The following is a 24,297-nucleotide window of genomic DNA, read 5'->3' on the forward strand; positions in this document are numbered from 1 at the left end:
ACAAAATAAGGTGTAATAGTTACTAACCTTTCTTTGATTTTCACCTCTTCAATTTCCTCTCTTTTCTTCCTTTCTTTTCTTCCTCAATCTCCTTGCCTAGTGTAGATTGAAAGCTTTTTAGGGTTTAGGGTTGGAATTTATGGGATAAAACCAAGTTATTCAAGCTTAAAAAGCTTGTTAATAGAGGAAAGTATGGAGAGAGAGGGAAGCTTGGGTTTGGCTGGTTGGATAGGGAAGAGAGAATGAGTGTTTTTTTTTTTAATTTTGTTGTATTTTTATGTTTAACTTAGTTTATTTGACTTGGTCAAAAATTAAAGAAATCAAAAATTTATTTTGACATCATATGTGATGTCATCAAGGTGATGCAATAAGTCATTTTTCATTTCTTTTTCTATTTCCTTTAATTTCCCATTCTTCTTTAATTTAATTCTCTATTCCGAAATTTTTATTTCTTCGATTTTATTAGATAGTTAGGTCAGGAGTCACCTCTAGGGGTGAATTGACCAAATTACTCTTTGCCAGTCTAATCCGATTTGCAAGTAATTCAATATTTCTTTCGGACATTAAGACCGCGGCGTCACAATTTCTGGTTCAAAATTAGGGTTAAGACTGACCTCGCAGTCACTTTCCTATAAGGTCACCCATGGCTGTGACCCTCAGCTCATTTAACTTTTTATGCTTTATTTTTCTTGTTTATATTTAACTATCTGGTAATCACTATTTATTTTCATTCAGGGCTTTTCTAGGTGTCTTAAATGTGATTCTAATCCCCTTAATTGTCCATACCGACACCGGTCACCGGAATAGTGAAATATACCAGGCTATGCATGTAGGGTTGTTACACATATTGCCTGTTACATTAGCAACAAAATTGAAATAAATTTATATTAGTACATTACGAGAATTTATTTAATTGAAAATATTCAATTTCATTAATGACCTAGAAAAATACATCAATTCATGAAAATATATAATAAACAATATTAGCGATCTATATATAATAAACAATATTAACGATCTACATTCTTTATAGGGCAACTTTGTCTATTATGTCCTGGTTCACGACAAATGGAACAGTAGATTGTTGACCTCTCCCTTAATTTTCCCTTAAGCATCCAATTCATTTTGTTATTCCTTCTACTGGACATTGGTCTCCCTTTCTGCCTTTTCCTTGTTGAGTCAGGAACAAGAGGATCGCCATTTGATTCTGGCCAATAAACTTCATCTCCAAGAGCATGGAACATTAACTCATAACATTTCAATGTTCGTTCCAACTTATAATAATCAGACACATATTGCTCACAATATATTGCTTTGGATTAGCATGTTGCAATGACATGAGAGCACGGGATTCTCATCTCTTGGAATTTTCCACAACTGCAAGCTTGATCATTTAGCTTGACCACCTACTTATGACCTTACCTACCAGTCCTCACTTCAAATTCACCACAATTGGTGTTGAAGACACGGACATGATGTCCATTTGCTTTTTGTGCATTTTCTTGTAAAATTTTGCTACACAATTACGTGAACTTAAAGCCCATTTGTTCTTCTTCTCAAAACGTCATGCGTCGTGCATTAAAATACTCCATGCATTGAGAAAATATTTTTTCTACCATTGCAGTTATTGGTAATGCACGTAATCCTTTAAGCATTCCGTTCATTGACTCAATAGTGTTTGTCGTCATTGACCCATACCTTTTACCTCCGTCATGAGATCGAGTCCACTTTTGCGAATCTATCTTTACTGCCCAATCATATGTTTCTTGATGCATATCTCGAATTTTGTACATTGCTTCATAAAATTTCTTCTTTTGGTTTTGATGCGCTGTAATCATTCAGAATGAAAATTTTTTTTATCAGTTATTGCCTTATATTATTACTCTATTTAAATTTAAAAATGTACATAATAGTTTTTGTACTAACCAGCCTTACATAATGCGTCTTTCATGACTGAATTCTTAAACTTCGTATTATAATTGCTTAAGCTGTGCCGAATGCAAAACCGGTGATGAGCTGTAGGAGGTTGCCACCAATCATCCTGCATTGCCTTTATAATCCCTTTGTGTCTGTCCGATATGACACATATATCTTCTCGGTCAGTGACAAACACTCTTAAACATTTCATAAACCAGTCCCAATTCCTTCCATCTTCACAATCAACAATGGCCCATGCAATGGGAAAGATATGGTTATTTCCATCCAGGGCTGTTGCACAAAATAAACAGCCTTTATACTTCCCGTACAAAAAAGTGGAGTCAATGCATATAATAGGGCGACAATGCTTAAATCCCTCAATTAATTGTTTAAATGACCAAAACATCCGGTCAAAAACCTTGTATCCCAAAACTAAATGATTATCGATAAATAATTCATCATCTTCAATTAGGACAGGAGATCCAGGGTTTTGCTTGCACAATGTTATCATTAATCGTCTCAACCGACCATAAGATTCTTCCCAACCTCCATAAATCTTTACAATTGCTATATGTCTTGCCTTCCAAGTTTTCCTATAACTAAGTTCATAACCGATTTTGTCTTTACATTCAGCTTGTAAGGCTGAAATCTTTACACTCGGTTGTTGTTCAACTAAAGGCATTATGAAATGACAAATAATTTTTGAATCCAATTTGTAATGATCCTTTGAGATGGCTGGATTTGAACACGTATGAGGTCCATTGTAACGAGTAATTTTCCATACATCTAGACCTTCTTGCCGGGACGCATGCATTCTCCACTTACAATTACTATTCTTATCACTGCATTTAATAGCATATGTTCAACTCTTGGTCTCCTCCTTACAAAAGTCATGGTGTCTTAATATGTGATATTTTTTAGCAGCATTTTTAACAGCCTCTCTTGACGAAAATAACATACCAACTTCAAACTCCTTCGACTCGTCCCAAAGTGAAGAAGATGTTGGTTTTGAGAATGTGTCAACAGTTAATAAGGAAAAATCTATTTCTGAGTAAGGTGGAGGAGGCACAATCGAGATAACTGGGTTTGACACACTACTATTATAGTAATTAACCAAATTCAAATTTGCCATAATCATCATTATTTGTGTCATCATCGTAACAAAAAAATTCATCTTCGTCTTCTGAATCTTCCTCATCTTCATCATTGATGCAATAATCATTGTTGTCCGATTCATGTTCGATATCCAATTCACTTGTACCAACATCATGACCTTGAATTCGAACGTCAATTGCACTGTTATTGACATCATCCGCAACCTCAGCATTTTTTAATGTACCGACATTTGATGGGCTCGCTTCATCTACTACATTTACACTACCATCGGGTCGGTAAATGTCAACGTACAATTCTATTGATTCCAAACCCCCAATTTGCTCAATGAAATTAAACATTATTGACTGTCGACACCATATTTTGGCCGACCCCTAGAATCAATAAAAATTCTTCTTTGAACAGCTAATCACGTTTCCGATCCCTCTTTGATAGGCGGTCACATTTCCGATCTCTCCTCACAAAGGATTGAATCAATGCTAAGTCCTCATATTCATTAAAGCCTTGCCGATCTCTCAAATCATTTACCGACCTCTCAAACCCGTTGTCGAACTTCCGGACCAGTCAAGTATATTCCTGATCTCTGTTGATAAATAAAATGAACTGGCACTAGATCTTTTCCTACCAGTTTTATTACCAACCTCCTTTCCAAATGTTTAAGAGCTAAAGTTTTGGTTCGATTTAATGAGGATTCAGATCTTAAGTGTTCGAGTTAAATTTTCAATCAAGTTCCGTTCAGCATTTCTTCCCTACCGATCTCGTGCTTAAAGTACTTTCCGATCTCTTATACTTAGAATAATAATCGCATTTAGTTTTCGATTTGCTGTGCTCATACAATCAAATACTCAGACAAACAATGGTTTAAAATTTTCCGATCACAATCATTCATTGAACAAAGAGGCATTTCATTTCATGTCATAATCTGTACAAGTTATTCGGCTGGGGGATCACCCCCAGCCTGATCTACATTTGGATCACTCTCCCTCTCTCCCTCACCTTCGGCTTCCTCCTCACTATCTTCGCCGTCGCCCTCGGGAGCCAGGTCATCCATCCAGGAGAAGTCCTCTTCAGGGTAGCGCTTTTGGAGTTCGGCCAAGAGATCCTTATGAGCATTCACATAGGCTCCGGCTATTCCTGACACCATCTCTTCATCTTTCTCCTTAAGCTCTTGGCCTTTCTCTGTAAGCTCCTTATCCTTCGCGTTAAGCTCCTCTATAAGTTGAGCGACTGGCGAGCCGTTGGCCTGAAGTGCCTGGACTTCTCTGAGAGCCCGTTCTCTTTCAGCCAGGTCACGAGACTTCTCGGCCAGCTGGTCTTCATGGTACTTCGCCCGTCCCTCGACTTGAGATATATAATCCCGAGCGGATGAGAGTTGGGATCGGAGGGAAGTCAATTCTCGATTTTTCTTCCCGACCTCCTTTCCCAGACGTTGAATCTTGTCCCTCACCAGGGTCTGGTTCACCCGACACTCCACATACAAGCACATGGTTCGAGTCAAGAGATCATCGAGACCATTCTGGGATAGCCTGTCCCGATCCTCTTGAAAGAAGATGGTAGATCCCAGGACTTTGGCAAAATCGGAGTTCTCCCTAACATCGGTTATTCTTCAAGCGATCGATCGATTCGAGCGCCACGAGAAGAGGTCCTCCCGGAAGATTGAGAAGGCTCCTTCCGTGCTTGGAATAATCGAGAGAGGCGGGTCGCTCTTCCGATCTAGGAGGAGATCGGACGGCTTCAGTGGTCGGCGGACCAAGGTTGAGGCGGGTCTCTTTGTATCTCCCTGTGTTCGTGGCCGGTGTTTGAAGTCGTTCAACGCTTCATCTCTTTTATCTTCCGAGATCTCTCTTTCTTTCTTTCGTTTCCTAGAACCTTCACCACCCGCCATACCGCACGTAAAAGAGGTTAGTGAGATCGCTAAGGTCCCGAGCGAGATATAGAAAATACCAATGCCGAGGTCGAGAGCGGAAGTTCACGATCTCACGGTGATCGATGCATGGTCCAATGGTGCGATTCAGCCACCGCATTTGGACAGAATATTTTAGAGTGGCGGCGACTTTTCAGCTCCATCACTATTAAGCTTTCCTCTTGACTCGTGGTAATGTGCTTCGGCGAGGCCCTGGTACCACCACTACGAGGAAAGTCCTCAAAGCGGCTCGGATCTTTACTCCTCGTAATGAAGAACCGGTTCTTCCAATTCTTAAGGGATGAGGGCAGATCGGAAAAGAGTCCGCAATGAGGCTTCACTGAAAGAACCGATGTTCGTCATCCTTTGTCGAGTTAGTGCAGCTTCTGGCGAACACCTTAGCCGTAGGTCTGATTCCCTTAGCTCGGCATAGACCTCGGAAAGCTACCAAGATCCGCCACGAGTTGGGGTGGATTTGAACAATGGATGCTCGGTGAAGTTTTAGGACCTCCTTATAGAAATCGTCTAGAGGGAATCTCAGACCGGCCTTTAACTGTTCCTCGTACACCATAACCATGTCATCCTCTTCAAAAGAATGATCGACACGAAGATCGCCATGGCACTTGATCAGCTCATATGAATCAGGACAAATATTGTATTCTTGAACAAACGATTGCAGATCGGATTCTCGAAGAACCGACGGAAGCTCGTCTATAGGAAGGGTCTCTCTCCTTGAAGTAGGTGCAAGCCTTGATAGTATGACCCGTCCCCGACCTCGAGCAGAGACCCTAGGGGGTTTAGGTTGCGTGCTTGGTCCGACTACCTCTTCTTCATCGGAAGACCATGAGAACTGAATGGAAGGAGGGCTCGCCGCTCTCTGACCTTCGGCACAGCTCATTTTCAAAAGAAACAAAGAACTTAAACTAAAAAGAGGATCAAAGCCCTTACCGGAGTCTGATCGGCGTCGGAAGAACTTGAGAAAGCGAGAGGACTTCGAAGTTGTGAGCAGGGGATTGAAAATGGAATGAGAGAACAACTGGCTAACCCTCCCACCCCTATTTATACTAGTCCGAGCATTTAATGCTCGCGAGGTTCTAGGCAGCGCATCGATTGGTGGGACTCGACAGCTGTTCTGACACTTCTCTCAAATATCCGAATGTTCAGAGATCGGTTAATTGGAGATCGACATAATAAGTTAAATATTTTGAATAAAGGATCAGTTAAGTATCATTCAAGTAAAGAACCAGATCGGATAACCACATTAGAGATCGGAAAATAATCAATGCAAAAATAATAAGATGATAACCGACAAAATAAAGTCTTTATTTTCAAAAGTTCGGATTACATCATTTGGGCGATCTCTAGGGATCGGATTACACTAACATTGGATCACATCATTTCTGTGATCTCTAGAGATCGGATTGCATTGAAAATAAAATACATCATTTGGGCGATCTCTAGGGATCAGACTACAAGTGGGCAATCTCTAGAGATCTGATTACATTTCAGGATTACATCATTTGGGCGATCTCTAGAGACCGGTGGAACATCCTATCTAAAAGGCCTATGTCAAAGCCTAGTCTTGTGGCTGAATCAAAAGATGTGTTCGATCAGGAGACCGGCTATTGACATCGGACAGATGTACAGCTCAGATGGGGTGATTATGACTCCCATGAAGATGAGAGACATCGTCACCGATGTTACCACTCGAAACCGACCCACTGTCGGAACACCCAATGTGGAGGAAAGACGCTGTCGGAACACCCAATGCGGTGAGAAGCCGAATGAACTCAGTTGAGCGACTCGAGATCGGTACAACTGAGGTCTGCAATACAGATCGGTCAAATCCAGTTCTCTCACCATCGTAAGTTAAGGTCATGTGATCACCGGGATCATAAATTTTCAGTCGGTGAGTAAAGGAGTCCATCGGAAAAAGATCAAAGCCACAGTTATGGCCAGAACTTCCGCCGGAGCAGCTAGAACAGGGTAAGTAAGAAAGGAAGAGAGGAAAGTCAGATGAAGAAAATGTCTCCGTCGACAGGGGTATATATAGGGGGAAATGGGCATTTAATGCTGAGCGGAAAACGAAGCGGACGCTTCGAGAATCGAGATGTAATTAATGCTTGGACCGAATCCAGACTGATTAAGGGATAATAGAGATCGGGAGATAGGAGATCAGCATGAGAGATCGGAATAGGAGCTAGGGGAGGGATCGGAAGGCAAAAAGAATAAGACAAATTCCAATAACCGTCGTCAGAATCAGAGCCGAGGTAGTTAAGGCGTTGCAGACGAGATCTCACCGCACGCCTAAGAATCGCCCGCACGTCGACAGTGCGTGGTATGTCATGACAGTCCTGTACATCCCAATCTCCACCGTTGATCCCACTTGTAAGGACAAACCCGGAACCCTTAGATCAAGAGAGAAGACGACAATACCAGCGTCTTTCGCTCTTAACCCTCGGATCGTTCCGGACAAGGAAATTTGGGACCGTCAGATGGAAAGAAGAAAAGGACAAATATTATGAAGAGTGATCTCAACCATTCATTTTGATTCTCTTTAATTCCTGAACCTCCGATCATGTCTTTCGAAATCTTGACCCTCCATCTCCCTCAAAATAAATCCTGACCCTTCACGAAGAGCACCCGATTCCTATAAATACCTGCATAAAAATTGTTCGACGGACGGAAAAAAGGGACGAGAGGCTGTTATTATAGCAAGAGGAACTCTGAAAATTCATTTAGTTTGTTACTCTGCTATTTAGGAGTGTCGATTAAAAGGACTTTGGAAACTAGTTTTCTGAAGTGTTTTCTTGAAGAGATTTTGAATACTGGAACTCTATATTTCCAGTTTGTTCATTATCTGGTCATACTCTCACTTTCTGTCTTTTATCATCTCTGTTTTCACTGCCCAAGATCAACTTCATATCACTCATTTCTTTAGCTAAGTACCCTCCAGTTCACGAAGAACACCACCCTCAGGCTAATCAGTCTACTTTCTCATCCCTGTTTGCCACCCCGTAACTATTTTAGTAGACCCGGCTCCTCACAGGTAAGAGTTCATACTGCTGTTTACGTTTATTTTCTGCACTTCCTTTGTTCTTCATACATCTGCAACTCTCTTCAAGATTATTTTGTACGAGAGAACCCAAGAAAAATGTTGTTGTAAGAGTTCATACTACTGTTTTATTAAGTGTCTACGTTTATTTCCCGCATTTTCCTTGTTCTTCTTACATCTGCGATTTTCTTCAAGACCATTTCTGCACAAGCAATCCCAAAGAATGACACTCCCAAATCATCTATTTAGTGATCAGTTCATTTTTGTTAATCTTCATCTTTTTTGAAAGCAAGTTTTCTAACTCCTAGTAGTATGTAAGTGGTTGGGTAAACGTAGGTAACTGCAACTTAGGGGTCTCTTTTAAAAGAGAGAACATGAATAACACGTCAGGAAGATAGCCAAACTATTAGGCCGACGTAAACAGCAATTCGACAAAGATGTCATAAAGGGGAATAAGACCAAAGTAAACGAAACAGAGTAGATCGGTCATTAATAGATATTGGTAAAATGAACGCATGGAAGGTCGGTTAATCAAGTCTAGTTTTCCCTATCTAGTCAAAAGGTATCGAGAAGCCTTATCCCCAGCATCTTAGAACGCCAGAATCCTTAGCTTTAGGTTCTTATGTCATGTAGTTGAAATTAAAAATCCGGGAGATCGGAGAAATCCCTTCCAGGCTCCTGTTAATCTGAAAGAGATCGGAAGAGAGTTCTTATCCGGTCTCAATCCAAAATTTTAATAAACGTAAAAAGAGATCGGAGGAGAGTTCTTATCCGGTCTCCCTTCAAAATTTTAATAAACATTAAATAGGGATCGGAGGAGAGTTCTTATCCGGTCTCAACTCAAAACATTAATAAATAACTCTAAAGGAGATCGGAGGAGGGTTCTTATCCGGTCTCCCCTCAAAATTTTAATAAATAACTTAAAAGAGATCGGAGGAGGGTTCTTATCCGGTCTCCCCTCAAAATTTTAATAAACAACTTAAAAGAGATCGGAGGAGGGTTCTTATCCGATTCTCACACCCGTTCACTAAGGTTGTCTCATTTACTTATGTATCTGGGTGATCCAAATTTAGTGAAAAATCAAATATTCCTTCTACCAAAAGGATTAACATTGCCGTCTAAGCCTCCCTAACTAATTTATAAAGGACGCAGAATTAAATCTACTTACCCTTATTAAGGGACGAGGTGGGGTGCCTAACACCTTCCCCACCCGTTTACGGACCCCGAACTTAGAATCTCTGTTTTGAAGTGGTTTCATTTTTAATTTAACTTCTCAAATGGTTTTCTTTAGTTTCCCTCAAAACTGAGGTGGCGACTCCTCACTCTTTCCCACTTCGGTGAGCGATCGTCCAGGCGACCGCAAAATCCATTGCGACATTGACACATCATCATCATTTCTCAAATCCATGCAAGCCCAATTCAAAACACCTTTGCTCAGTTTTGGTTTCCTAAAAAGGATACGCTCAATGAATTCGCTTCATTCTATCAGGGAAATTGTGCGTACTATCCTCATCGCGAGATTTGCATATTTTAATCTACTATTAATACTAAACACAGTTGATCTACCCCCACAATAATCATATCCGTAATCACCTAAAATAATCTCGCCGTGCCAGTACACAGTACCAAAACGTGGACTTGACATCTTCACATATAAAAAATAACATTTCTTACAATTTATAATATACATGTAAAATAACACATAAACATAACACAAATTTTAGACATAAAAATGTTAATATTGTTTCATACAATTGGACCAGTTAATGTATGAGAGCAAAACAAAACATAATATAATTAGCTTTCTCATTAAACCAATAGGACCAATAATTGCAATAATATAAAATTTTAATGTAATTATTTGTAATAAATTTATGATTAACTAGGAAAAAAAAATCATTTTTTTGTAAATCAAATAACTTATTCACAAATAAGTTATAGAATTCTATTTTTTTTATAATAATAAAAATTTAAATATTTTAATTATAAGACATATTAAAATAAATCATTTCAATCTATTTCTTTTAAATTATTATACTTTAAACAATTCTTTTCCTAATTTCAATTTTGCAACATAACATATTGATGCATACATTTTGCATAGTCATTTTGGTCTAATTTTATAACCATTTTTATTTGATTATTAGTCATTTTTAGCTAATTTCATTAGTTAATTAGTTAGTTTTTCATAGTTGTCAATTTTGCATTAATTTGTAATTTTTACTTTGTTTTGTAGGAAAAATGGTGTTTTTGAAGGACTGAAGAGAATTTTGCCATTGAGGAGTGTCTTCTACAGCCAAAGATGTCAAAAACAAGTTTTCAAGCTGAAATATGCATTGACCAAATTGTGCATAACTTGCCGCATAAGCTATGCAGATCTGCATAAGGAGAAAGATCATCGTTCGAGAACCAAATTAAATGTGCATAAGGAGATCGCATAGCTTATGCACATTCTCGCCTCCCTTATGCACCTTCACGGAATTGTGCATAACCTATGCACCAAGTCATGCGATTCGCATAAGTGACTCAGAACCAGAAAATCAGATAAGGGATCGCATAACTTATGCAGTCCACTTATGCAGTCCCATAAAGAGTTCATTAATGAGCTGGCAGGAGATTCCCTCAAATAATTCCTCCTAGAACATACCATTTTAGGGCTCCATTTCAGAAAAAATGCTATATATAGTCTCATTTTCCCATTTTTAGAAAGGAGACAAGGAGCAGAAAAGAAAAGGAGAAGAGAGGCAGAATTTGAGGAGTCACCTTCATCTTCCACACCATTTTCAACCAAGATTTGCAGATTTCTTTCTTTCCTTACATTTTTCTACATTTCTAGTGTTTAATATCTTACTTCTTAGCTTAGATTAAAGCTTTATTTCCATTTAAACTCATCATATCTTGTAAGCATTATGGATAGTGAGTAGTTTACCTTTGATTCTGGAGTAAGGGTTGTAATATTTGAGATATTTTGTGGATTTTGATTGGGTAATCCATATTTTGTGATCTTAATGAGTTTTATTCATTTCTTGTGTGCTTAATGACATGCTTAGTGTAGGATCCCATTAAGTGATGTTCTTAATCCATTGTTGAAGCACCGAAAGGAGAAGGCCTTGTGATAGATAATCAAGAAATTGGACTTAATTAACTTAGACCTAGAAATAGGCTAAGGATTAAGAGGATTCACAGATTAATTAAAGAACTTAATGGGTCTTAATTAATTCTAACTCCACGAAAGTAGGATTAGTTTGATTAAGGCACTCTTTGTCTCACTCGAAAGGGAATTCAAAGGATTTAAGAATTAATCTCCTTAAAACCCATAAGTTTCATAAAATTGGATAACCGATTTAAATCCCAAAATAGCTCGAATATGAAATCCCGAACTCCGGAATCGCCTTTTTACCATTGTTAATTTTCAATTGAATTTAATTGTTTGCCATTTTCAATATTGCCATATTTGAACTTGCTTATTCCAATTTGACACAATTTTAGTTTAATGCGATACATTGTTGAATAGAATATTGATTTTGCACATATAGATTTCACGCTCCATTACTCATCAATTCACTTCTTTAATTTCATAGATACTTCGATTTAGTCAACTTTTATATCAAAAATTCAATCATTAACACAACTCCTCGTGGGATCGATATTTTTCTATACTACTTGTACGACCCGTGCACTTGCGGTAGGGACGCATCAAGTTTTTGGCGCCGTTGCCAGGGAGTTGTTTGTTTAAGATTGAATTCTTGATTATTTTAGTTGTTTATAGTTTTATTTTTTTTGTTATCTTTTCATTTTGTGTTTGTTTGTTCTTTTTCAGGTACTTTTAATCTTTTATGAGAAGAGCTAGAAGCACAAGTGACACATCCTTATTGTTCAACCCTGAAATTGAAAAGTTTTGTAAGGCCAACAAGAAAGAAACCAGAAAAAGGAAAGAAGCATTGAGAGAAACTGAATTAGAAGTAGACATGGCTGATGAGAGGATTAGAATTGGTGTTGGTAATGCTGGAAATGATCGAAACAACGAAAATGCAGCCCAAGGTGAAGAGGTTGTTAATGCAAACGTGCCTAGGGGAAGTATGATGGATCATGCTTTTCCTCGTTTTGATGACTTGAGAGAGAGTATAGCAAGACCAAGAATTGATGCAAATAGCTACAAGATGGATTTTGGAGTTCTTCAAATGATTCAAAATTCTCAATTTGGAGGACATCCTTCTGAAAATCCACACACACATCTGAAGAAATTTGCTATGATCTGTGACATGCAAAAACAACCTGGAGTGTCTGATGATGCAGCAAGATTGAAGCTATTCCCATTCTCTTTGAAAGATAGAGCATTGGATTGGCTTGATTCTTTACCTCACAACTCCATTACAAATTGGGAGCAGTTCACTGATGCATTTCTTGCACAATATTTTCCACCTGGAAAAACTCAAGAGTTGAGGAATCAAATGACAGCTTTCAGACCAAGAGAAGATGAAACTCTCTATGAGTCATGGATGAGATGGAAGGAATTAGAGAGATTATGCCCACATCATGCCATTCCAAAATGGATGATAAATCAGAATTTCTACACAAATGTCACTCCTGCAATCAGAGGAATTATTGATGCTCAAACAGGAGGAGAATTTATTATAAAGCATGAAGATGAAGCTTATGAGCTATTGGAGAAAATTGCAAAGAATACTCATCTTTGGAGTAGTCCAAGAGGACCAGCTCCAACTCAAAAGAGGCAAGCTGCTGGAATGTATGATCTTGATCCATTCAACATGATTAATGCAAAGTTTGATGCACTTACAAATGTCCTTGCTAAGAAGATGGAAGACTTGAGTATGTTGGTTAGTTCAACATCATCAGCTGGAAGTTCACAACAAGTGGCTTATGCAGAGGAAACTACCAGCTGTGGAGTAGACTATGGAGAACAAGCAGCATATGTTGGTAATTATGGAAACAAGCAAATGGGGAATCCTTACTCTCAAACTTACAATCCAAATTGGAGGAATCATCCCAACTTTTCATGGGGAAATCAGCAAAATCAAGTTCAAAATCAGAATTTTCAACCACATCAGCAACAAGGAGTTCCATATCAGCAAAATAGGCAACCACTGCCTAATTTTCAGCAGAAAAATATGAACCCTCCACCAAAACAGCAAGAACGAAATTCCACCACTGAAGCTTTATTGCAACAGATTCTTGCTAACCAAAATAAGCATGATGAGGAGATGAGAGAGATGAAAGCAAGGCTGGAACAGATGCAAACACATAATGAATCTTTGGAAAACCAGATTGCACAACAAGCATCTTCCTCAAGTGCTAAATCTTTTGGAAAACTGCCAAGTCAATCAGAAAACCCAAGAGAGCAGTGTCAATCTATTACTTTAAGAAGTGGGAGAGTTGTAAATAATGATGGGAGTGAAAAACACGAGAAGAGTGAAAATGGTGAGAAGAGAGAAAATGAGAAAGGAACTGATGAGAGTGAAAAACAAGAGAGTGCAGAAAAATGTAAAGAGGAATTTGAAGAGAAGGAAGAGAAGTATATACCTCCTGAACCTTACAAGCCACAACTTCCCTTTCCACAAAGATTTCACAAAGCCAAGCTTGATAGGCAATTTGGGAAGTTCTTAGAGGTTTTGAAGAAACTTTACATAAATGTGCCTTTTGTTGATGCTCTTTCACAAATGCCCTCTTATGCAAAATTCTTGAAAGAAATTCTCTCAAACAAGAGGAAACTTGAAGATGATGAAACTGTAGCTTTGACAGAAGAATGTAGTGCTATCCTCCAAAGGAAACTTCCTCCAAAGCTCAAGGATCCAGGGAGTTTTTCAATTCCATGCCACATTAGGGAATCATGTTCTACAAAAGCTTTATGTGATTTAGGGGCTAGTGTTAGCCTTATGCCCCTTTCCATTTATGAGAAGCTCAACATGGGAGATCTTAAACCAACCCACATTTCTCTTCAGTTAGCTGACAGGTCAATTAAGTATCCTGAAGGGATTTTGGAGAATGTGCCTCTGAAGGTTGGGAAGTTCTACATACCTGTTGACTTTGTCATCTTGGACATGGAGGAAGATTTTAATATTCCAATTATCTTGGGAAGGCCTTTTCTGGCTACAGCAGGATCATTGATTGATGTCAAGGGAGAAAAATTAACTCTTAGGGTTGGTGAAGAGCAATTGGTTTTCAATATTAATAACTCTATGAAGAAGCATCATTCTGAAGCTGATACTTGCTTGAGAGTTGATATTATTGATGAGCTGGTTGAAGAACATTTCAGAAAGAAATATCCAGAAGATCCACTTGAAAATTGTTTGGTTCATGGAGGAGGCATAGACTATGACAACCCTCATGTAGCTGCAAATGCTCAACACTTAGAAGGTAGTCCACCATTCATTTCTGCTCTAGTTTTTCAACTTACACAAAAGGAAAAAGTTGAATTTAAGCAACCATCATTCAAGGAAGAAGATGCACCTAAGCGATGTGCAGATACTGACCTTGTGTTAAACTGGGAAAAGTGTCATTTCATGGTCCAGGAAGGGATAGTGCTTGGACATTTGGTGTCTAACAGAGGAATAGAGGTTGATAAAGCCAAAGTTGAAGTGATAGAGAAGATGGCTCCTCCTACCAATGTCAAGGGAATTCGAAGTTTCCTAGGACACGCCGGGTTCTACAGACGCTTTATCAAGGATTTTTCTAAAATAGCTAAACCTTTGTCTAATTTGTTAAGTAATGATACACCATTTGTATTTGACCAAGAGTGTTTGGATGCCTTTTGCAGGTTGAAGCAAGCTCTTATCACTGCACCAATCATGCAACCACCTGATTGGAGCCTACCTTTTGAAATTATGTGTGATGCTAGCAACTATGCAATTGGGGCTGTTATTGGTCAAAGAAAGGACAAAAAGGCTTATGCTATTTATTATGCTAGTAGAACACTGGATGAGGCTCAAACAAATTATGCAACAACTGAAAAGGAATTTTTAGCAATTGTCTTTGCATTGGAAAAATTCAGACCATACATTATTGACTCAAAGGTGGTTATATTTTCATATCATGCAGCCATCAGATATTTGCTCCGTAAAAAGGAGGCTAAGCCTAGGCTCATTAGGTGGATTCTGATGCTACAAGAGTTTGATTTAGAGATTAGAGATAAGAAGGGAGCTGAAAATGTAGTTGCTGATAATCTTAGTAGGTTGAAATTGGATGGTGAAGAATTGGATGAAATCCCTATTGATGAGTTTTTCTTGGATGAACAACTTTTCTCTCTTGTTGCTAAACTACCTTGGTATGCAGACTTTGTGAATTATCTATCTTGTGGAGTTTTACCTCTAGGTATGACATGGCAACAAAAGAAAAAGTTTTTGCATGAGGTGAAGTTTTATAGATGGGATGACCCTTTACTCTTTAGGAGATGTTGTGATGGTCTAATTAGAAGATGTATTCCTGAAGAGGAGGTACAGAGTATTATGCATCATTGCCATGCTTCTGATTATGCAGGACATTTTGGAATCTCTAAGACAGCTAGTAAAATTTTGCAAGCTGGTTTCTTTTGGCCAAATCTTTTTAAGGATGTGAGGAAATTTGTGCTGGATTATGATAAATGTCAAAGGAGTGGTAATTTGTCAAAAAGAGATCAAATGCCCCTAAATAATATTCTTGAAGTGGAATTATTTGATGTTTGGGGAATAGATTTTATGGGGCCATTCCCTCCTTCATATGGTAATAGATACATCTTAGTTGGGGTTGACTATGTGTCAAAGTGGGTGGAAGCTATTGCAACTCCAACTAATGATGCTAGAGTGGTAGTGAAATTCTTAAAGAAATTTGTCTTGAGCAGATTTGGAGCTCCTAGGGCTATAATTAGTGATGGGGGTTCCCATTTTTGTAATAAGCAATTTGAGAGCCTAATGAGGAAGTATGGTGTAGTGCACAAGATAGCTACCCCATACCACCCTCAAACTTCAGGACAAGTTGAAATTTCTAACAGAGAGCTCAAGCATATTTTGGAGAAAACAGTGAACAATTCTCGGAAAGATTGGTCTATCAAACTAGATGATGCTTTATGGGCATATAGGACTGCCTACAAAACCCCTATAGGAACTACTCCCTTTAGGCTGGTGTATGGTAAGTCTTGTCATTTACCTGTGGAGCTAGAACATAGAGCATATTGGGCCATTCAAACCTTGAATTTTGATCTTAAGCAAGCTGGTGAGAAAAGGTTGTTACAACTTAATGAGCTTGAGGAATTGAGGATGGATGCTTATGAAAGTGCCCGTATTTACAAAGAAAGAACTAAAGATTGGCATGATAAGCATCTGAGGAAAAAGGAATTCAAAGAAGGTGATTTAGTTTTGTTGTTTAACTCAAGATTGAAATTGTTCCCTGGAAAACTCAAGTCAAGGTGGACTGGTCCATATAGAGTTTCTAAGGTTTTCCCTTATGGAGCAATTGAAATTTGGAGTGAAAAATCTGGGAATTTTAAGGTCAATGGGCATAGATTGAAACATTACATAACTGGAGACCCAATAATAGGAGCAAGCTGTTACAAGCTCTCCAATCCCTCACCTCTTTTCAGTGAAATTCATGAAAAGTCCAGCTAAGGACTATAAAATAGCCCTCTTGGGAGGCATCCCAAGTCCTTTTATTTTGCTTTTGCCAATTTACTTTCATTTTCATTGATTTTGTTTTATCTTAAATCTCCCCAAATTCAATTTTTGACATTGTTAAATCTTGTCCCTTGTAGATGTAATTCAATGAAGAAAGGCTGGTGAACTGTTGGGGAAGTAATTCTTAACTTGAAAAATTTTGTCCTTCAAAAGAATTGATAAGTTTTTGCTGCATTATCTGTGCAGGAGCTGCAATCTGGTTTATGCAGAGGAAAAGTGAAATCTGCAGCAAAAAGGGTGTCTGCAGCAAATGGCTTGTGTTTTTGGTGAGGTTGGATGTATTTCAATGGAGGAAGGTTGGTGAACTGCTGAAGTTGCTATCTGGTTTATGCAGAGCAGAAAAATAAAATCTGCAGCAGATCACTCAAGTTCTTGGTGAGGTTGGGTGTGTTTTTTTTAATACTTGTGCTTATAATGTTAATATGGTGGCTAAGTGAGTCATTTTTGCAGTTTTGAGCTTCTTTGGGTTATAGGATACAAGGTAGAAATGCTGCATTTTCTTGGCAAATCTTGGAGACTTCATTTCTCATTTGTGGTTAGATGCAACTTTATGCAGATTTTATGGAGTTTTATGTGCTAAATGTTGATTTGCAGAATTTGAGTCAAGATGGCATAGTTCTCAAAGGTCTTTTATGTAGGATCAATGTCTACATGCTTGTGTGATGCCTTTTTGATACACTTTGTATATATTGATGTGTTTTTAGTGAAAATTTCTCATGGTTTATGCTTCATGGAATTATATTTCTTCATTTTAGGGTATTTTTCACACTTGCAAATCATGTTCCATTGCAATCTTAATTTTGTTGAATTATGCATAAGCAACTGCATAGCTTATGCAACTCTGCATAACCTCATTTTGTCAAATTTCATATCTGTCAAAACTTGCATAAGGTGAGTGCATGACTTATGCACATTTGCACAACTTCAAATTCTGCATTTTCTCTCTCTGCCGAAGTCTGCATAAGCAGAGTGCATAAGTTATGCACTTCTGCATAACCAGAAACTCCAAAAATTCAAAACCTGCTGAGGGGTGCATAAGCAGAGTGCATAACCTATGCACTTCTGCATGACCAGAAACCCAGAAAAATCAAACTTGCCGAGGGGTGCATAAGGAAGGTGCATAAGTTATGCACTTCCGCATAACCAAGAACTCCAAAAATTCAAAAATTGCCGAACGGTGCATAAGCAGAGTGCATAACCTATGCACTTCTGCATGACCTCATACTCTGAATCTCAAAACCCACCGAAGATTGCATAAGCAGAGTGCATAGCTTATGCACATCTGCATGACCACCAACCCAAAATTCCAAAAATTGCCGAACAATGCATGAGCAGAGTGCATGACCTATGCACTTCATGATCCGATTTTCTGAAAAACCACTTCTGCCGAGAGATGCATAAGGGGAGTGCATAACTTATGCACTCCCGCATGACTTCGCTCCTCAAAATTTCAAGGGTCACCGAAACTTGCATAAGGAAGGTGCATGACTCATGCACAACTGCATGACCACTAACCTAAGATTTCAATACCTGCCGAACAGTGCATAAGGACAGTGCATGACCTATGCACTTGTGCATAAGCTATTTCTCTGAATTTCAAATCATTCTGAAACATATATAAACGAGTGCACAGGTTATGCATCAATCATTTTTCACTTATGCAGTCTTTTACAAACCCGATTCAAATTCATTTTCGGCAAATAAAATTCCCACCTCCACTTCCCGACTTTTCCCCCCACGATCGTCCTTCAACCTCCATTCCTTCCGGCATTCTCACCGTCTCTCTCCCTTCTTCTCCACTAGCACTTTCATCACGTAAACCCTAAATTTCCCTACATTTTCTTCTTTCACCCTTATCTCTTCCATCTTCTCCATCGGCAATGGAGTCCCCTCCACATTCCCGCCCCGCTTCCCCTCTCCAAGTTTCACCATTGTCATCGATACACCCCACTCCTAATTCCCCTCCACAAGCAACGCCCCCACCACCTCCCCCAATCACATACAAACGCAAAATCCGGTCAAAATCCGTGCGACCCATGTCCTCGGCCCCTCCTCTGTCCAAACGCAAAGACCCACCCACCCCATTGTCGGATCCGCCTCCCAAAAAGCCAAAAGCTCCAGCCTCTACACCCTCTTCCAGCAAAAAGACAATTTCGGCAACCTCATTTGTATCAAAGCTACCCTGGCCTCTCCCTGATACGATTCAAAAAGCAGCTTTTAAGCGACTTAAGGATAGGAAGGTACAACCCACTAGGTATATATCTGCTGATGCTTTACAATCTCTTGGTTTATTTGACAATGTAGTTGCATATCTTGATGGTATGGGTTGGACAGAATTTGTGCATAAGCAAGAGATAGTTTATCCAATTCTAGTTTTGGAGTTTATTTCTTCATTCTCTGCTACCCTCAACTTGCATGATGTATACCATAAGCCAATTATGAAATTTAGATGATTGGGGCAATGTAGAGAACTCATTAGACCAATTTCATAGCATTTTCGGTTTGCAATTGATGGGTTATTTAGAGTACCACATATCTTGGAGTAGAGGTAGCCAACAAGGGCATTTGGAATGCTGCCCAATTTTGGAGAATCATCACAAACCAACCTCAAACTTTCTCTGCTGGAAGATCAAAAACATCCCAAATACTTGACCCTGCACTTAGGTTTATTCATAGGCTGATGGCTAGCACCAAATAGGGCAGAGGTACTAGTTCGTCTTTGTGGGAAAATCAACTATTTATGTTATGGTGTGCACTTCACAAAGTTAAGGTATCTCTGGTTATTTCTTTTGTGAACATGTGTGCATATTGCCACCAAATCCATAGGTGACATTGTTTTGGGTGGGCTCACATCATAGCCAAGCATTTTGGTTTTAATCTGCAGAGCACTCAATACCAAAGACTCGAGGACACTTCATATTTTGATATCGCACACTTAACCAAAACAGGTTCAATTTGTCATGTTTTGATATCGCCCACCCCGCAGTGGCCGAGCCTATTGCACAACCGTAAACCCAACCTTTCACATCACCCCACAAAGACCCTACTACACCTACCCCACCCCTCACCTACTCAGACATTCCATACTACTGCTCAGCCCATACCTCCTACAGCTGAACCTTCCTCATCCACAGCCCCTCCTGCATTCAACACTAAAGCCTTATTCACCTATCTTGAAAGGCTTAGTGATGACATATACTTTGTGGATAGGAAGCTTGACACTGGTCTTGATACACTCAAGGATCGTCATGATCAACTATTTGACCTTGTCATGGAAACCAGGGACAAACAGAAAGAACTGAAGGAGATGGTGAAGCAACTCATGATCTTTTTGGGCATGCCACCCCCACCTCCATCACCTCCTCCAGCACCATCATTTCGACAGCCAGCAGCAGCCACCAGCCCCTTAGCAACATCCTTGGACAAAGGCAAAACAATAGACATAGATTAGCTTCTGTTTTACTTTTGTTCAATCTTGTAGGACCTTTTCTTTGTAAATATATTCAAACATTTATAGTTTGTTTTGGATTATGTTTGTTTATTCTGAATTAGTTTGTTTTAAATTCTGTTTTTCTTGAAGTTTTATTAGATAGCTATTACATTAGTCTTCTTTGATTTTCATTGCACTTATTGCCCTTTTGTACATATTTGCCCATACTCTGTATATATTTCAATACTTCTACTGCTAGTTGTACATTTCCCTTGCCAATTCCCATGCAGCAGCTTTTGTATACATTGCACAGGTTGTATTCCCCTTATGCAACTGTTTTGCATAGCCTGTGCAACCCTTTCTGCAACTTATGCAACACTGCACAGGTTGTATTTCCCTTATGCAACTGTCCTGCATAGCCTATGCAACATATATTGCCTCTTATGCAGCACCGCACGGCTTATGCACCTTACTTATGCACATGTTCTGGACAGCACTTCACTCTGCATAACCTGTGCAGTTTCTTATGCATCCCTTTATCTTGAATTCTCATCTGCTACATACCAGGTAACTCTTTCTTTTTGCTCTTAATCTTTACAATTCCTGGTAATTACCATTTACTTTAACTTTTGATAACACATTGCATGAGACATTGAGGACAATGTCCAATTTTGAGTTTGGGGGTGCACATTCTGATTTTTGGTTTATTTTTGCTTCATTTTTCACATTTTGAGTATAGGAACATCTCATCCCATTTCATTTACATATATTGTAAATATTTTACATATATTTCCACACATACATATACATAACACATTTACACACACATTATACATCACTTAGAAATTGTACACATTGCATACAAATAGACTCCCTCCATTTAGTTAATGCATTACTCATTTTAGGAATCATGCATCATGCATTAAAATCTTTTGCCAAATCCCTTGAGTATTGAAAATGTGCCTATGAGAGTGATTTGACTCACCCTTTAGTTGGGTTTGTGGATTGAAAGTTTCCTAAAAGGTGCAAGGTTTTGAAGTGTCTATCCCTTGCCTATATCTTCTTAGCCAAAAAGCCACCCAACTAGTCATTTGGAGATGAAAGTGTTTAGAGGGAGTTATTGGATATAAGGTAGTCAAATGATGTCTCACCAATCCTAGAACAAATTTTCTAAACCTTTCAAGGCGAAATACCAGCTTATACTTGAAAAGAGAAATGATTAGGCATTCTTTGATTTAAACCCTCTCATTTTAAACCTTTGGCCTTTTTTTCCTAATTAAAATTAACCCTTGCAAACCCCTTTAAACCTTTTTATTCCTAATTTTTCTTGAAACCCTTATTGCTACCTAGCCAATGAACCAAACACTCCAACCTTTTTCATGAGAATAATATTGAATATTAGGTACACTTTCTAAAAATAATAGAAATAAAAATAAAAAAAAAGAAAAAAAATATACAATAAAAGGGAGAAGAAGTGCTTGTCATCTTGTAAAAGTGCTAGTATATGTGCTTTTCACTATTGCCATTCGAAATGAAAGAAATCCACCCAAAGTATTAAAAGAAATGAGTTTGGGGGTGGCAAATTTTAGGGACAATTATCAAAAGAAAATACAAAATGCAAGTTTAAAAAATCAAATGTCCCTCATTTTTATGTGTTTTGTAAACTATGCTAGCACTTGACAATTCTCATTATGTATTTCTCTCCTCCACTTATATATATAAAAAAAAAGAAGAGAAAAAGAAAAAAATGTAATAAAATAAAAAGGTGTACCTTATGTTGTCAAAATTGAAAATATTCTCATGCTTTGAACCCTTTTTTTACCCATTTTTCTTCTTAGCCTCATTTTGAACCCCATGGCCCCATTACATCCCTAAAAAGACCTTTGATCTCTTGATAGTACTTGCTACATTAGTGGAGATGGGAGTAGGGAATTTGCCTATGGGATTGGAAAACTATTCATCTATTCATTCAATTCTATCATTCCATGTTGAGATACTTTGGTTATCAATTGTCCTAGAATTCTTTTTGAGCATGACTATCTCTTTTGATTTGTTGGTTTGGGGATTTTGAATGATAATTGACTTGATGGCTAAGCGGTGAAAGCTTGGATAAGCATTAGATTCTTTGCATTTTGAAGGATGGGTATATGGATTGTTGGTATGGCTAAAGGTGTGTTTAGTTACTTTAGTAGGTAATTTTCATAGCTCTTTGGATAAGGCACCCCTAAAAATTTTTTGCATTTCATTTTAAAGTTTGCTTGAGGACAAGCAAAAGCTTGAGTTTGGGGGTATTTGATGCATACATTTTGCATAGTCATTTTGGTCTAATTTTATAACCATTTTTATTTGATTATTAGTCATTTTTAGCTAATTTCATTAGTTAATTAGTTAGTTTTTCATAGTTGTCAATTTTGCATTAATTTGTAATTTTTACTTTGTTTTGTAGGAAAAATGGTGTTTTTGAAGGACTGAAGAGAATTTTGCCATTGAGGAGTGTCTTCTACAGCCAAAGATGTCAAAAATAAGTTTTCAAGCTGAAATATGCATTGACCAAATTGTGCATAACTTGCCGCATAAGCTATGCAGATCTGCATAAGGAGAAAGATCATTGTTCCAGAACCAGCCGAAATGTGCATAAGGAGACTGCATAGCTTATGCACATTCTCGCCTCCCTTATGCACCTTCACGGAATTGTGCATAACCTATGCACCAAGTCATGCAGTTTCGCATAAGTGACTCAGAACCAGTGAAGCGCATAAGGGACTGCATAACTTATGCAGTCCACTTATGCAGTCCCATAAAGAGTTCATTAATGAGCTGGCAGGAGATTCCCTCAAATAATTCCTCCTAGAACATACCATTTTAGGGCTCCATTTCAGAAAAAATGCTATATATAGTCTCATTTTCCCATTTTTAGAAAGGAGACAAGGAGCAGAAAAGAAAAGGAGAAGAGAGGCAGAATTTGAGGAGTCACCTTCATCTTCCACACCATTTTCAACCAAGATTTGCAGATTTCTTTCTTTCCTTACATTTTTCTACATTTCTAGTGTTTAATTTCTTACTTCTTAGCTTAGATTAAAGCTTTATTTCCATTTAAACTCATCATATCTTGTAAGCATTATGGATAGTGAGTAGTTTACCTTTGATTCTGGAGTAAGGGTTGTAATATTTGAGATATTTTGTGGATTTTGATTGGGTAATCCATATTTTGTGATCTTAATGAGTTTTATTCATTTCTTGTGTGCTTAATGACATGCTTAGTGTAGGATCCCATTAAGTGATGTTCTTAATCCATGGTTGAAGCACCGAAAGGAGAAGGCCTTGTGATAGATAATCAAGAAATTGGACTTAATTAACTTAGACCTAGAAATAGGCTAAGGATTAAGAGGATTCACAGATTAATTAAAGAACTTAATGGGTCTTAATTAATTCTAACTCCACGAAAGTAGGATTAATTTGATTAAGGCACTCTTTGTCTCACTCGAAAGGGAATTCAAAGGATTTAAGAATTAATCTCCTTAAAACCCATAAGTTTCATAAAATTGGATAACCGATTTAAATCCCAAAATAGCTCGAATATGAAATCCCGAACTTCGGAATCGCCTTTTTACCATTGTTAATTTTCAATTGAATTTAATTGTTTGCCATTTTCAATATTTCCATATTTGAACTTGCTTATTCCAATTTGACGCAATTTTAGTTTAATGCGATACATTGTTGAATAGAATATTGATTTTGCACATATAGATTTCACACTCCATTACTCATCAATTCACTTCTTTAATTTCATAGATACTTCGATTTAGTCAACTTTTATATCAAAAATTCAATCATTAACACAACTCCTCGTGGGATCGATATTTTTCTATACTACTTGTACGACCCGTGCACTTGCGGTAGGGACATAACATATCAATTTCACTAATAATAATTTTTCTTTTTATATTTTTACTGATACAAAGTTTTATATCACAATACTAAATTTATTAGACATAAAAAATAATACATATGTAGATTTTATTCTATTTTCCTAAATCTAATAATATATTGATATTTATACTACATAATAAAATTTTTCTAATAATATAAATTTACCTCATATTTGTTTTAAGTACTCTATAAAATTTTTCTTAAAAAAATAAGTAATATATTATCAATATTTTGCCTAATTATTTTTATCAAAAAATATAATAAACATTAAAAAAAATTACCTCAA

The 24,297-nt window shown here is 37.9% G+C and overlaps 1 protein-coding gene and 1 non-coding gene across 2 annotated transcripts; both read right to left on the reverse strand.

Moving 5' to 3' along the window:
- Positions 1-1,010: 1,010 nt before the first annotated feature.
- Positions 1,011-2,731, reverse strand: LOC110650051 (uncharacterized). Its single transcript, XM_058128526.1, has 3 exons — positions 1,927-2,731; positions 1,617-1,828; positions 1,011-1,274 (listed from the first exon to the last, which is right to left on the reverse strand). The coding sequence occupies exons 1-3, from the start codon at positions 2,729-2,731 to the stop codon at positions 1,011-1,013; spliced, it is 1,281 nt and encodes a 426-aa protein (XP_057984509.1).
- A 9,692-nt stretch (positions 2,732-12,423) lies between these two features.
- Positions 12,424-12,531, reverse strand: LOC131169981 (small nucleolar RNA R71). The gene has a single exon (XR_009140924.1). It is a non-coding gene; the product is annotated as a small nucleolar RNA R71 (small nucleolar RNA).
- Positions 12,532-24,297: the final 11,766 nt, after the last annotated feature.

This window comes from Hevea brasiliensis, chromosome 10, assembly GCF_030052815.1.
Source record: "Hevea brasiliensis isolate MT/VB/25A 57/8 chromosome 10, ASM3005281v1, whole genome shotgun sequence".
Taxonomy (NCBI): domain Eukaryota; kingdom Viridiplantae; phylum Streptophyta; class Magnoliopsida; order Malpighiales; family Euphorbiaceae; genus Hevea; species Hevea brasiliensis.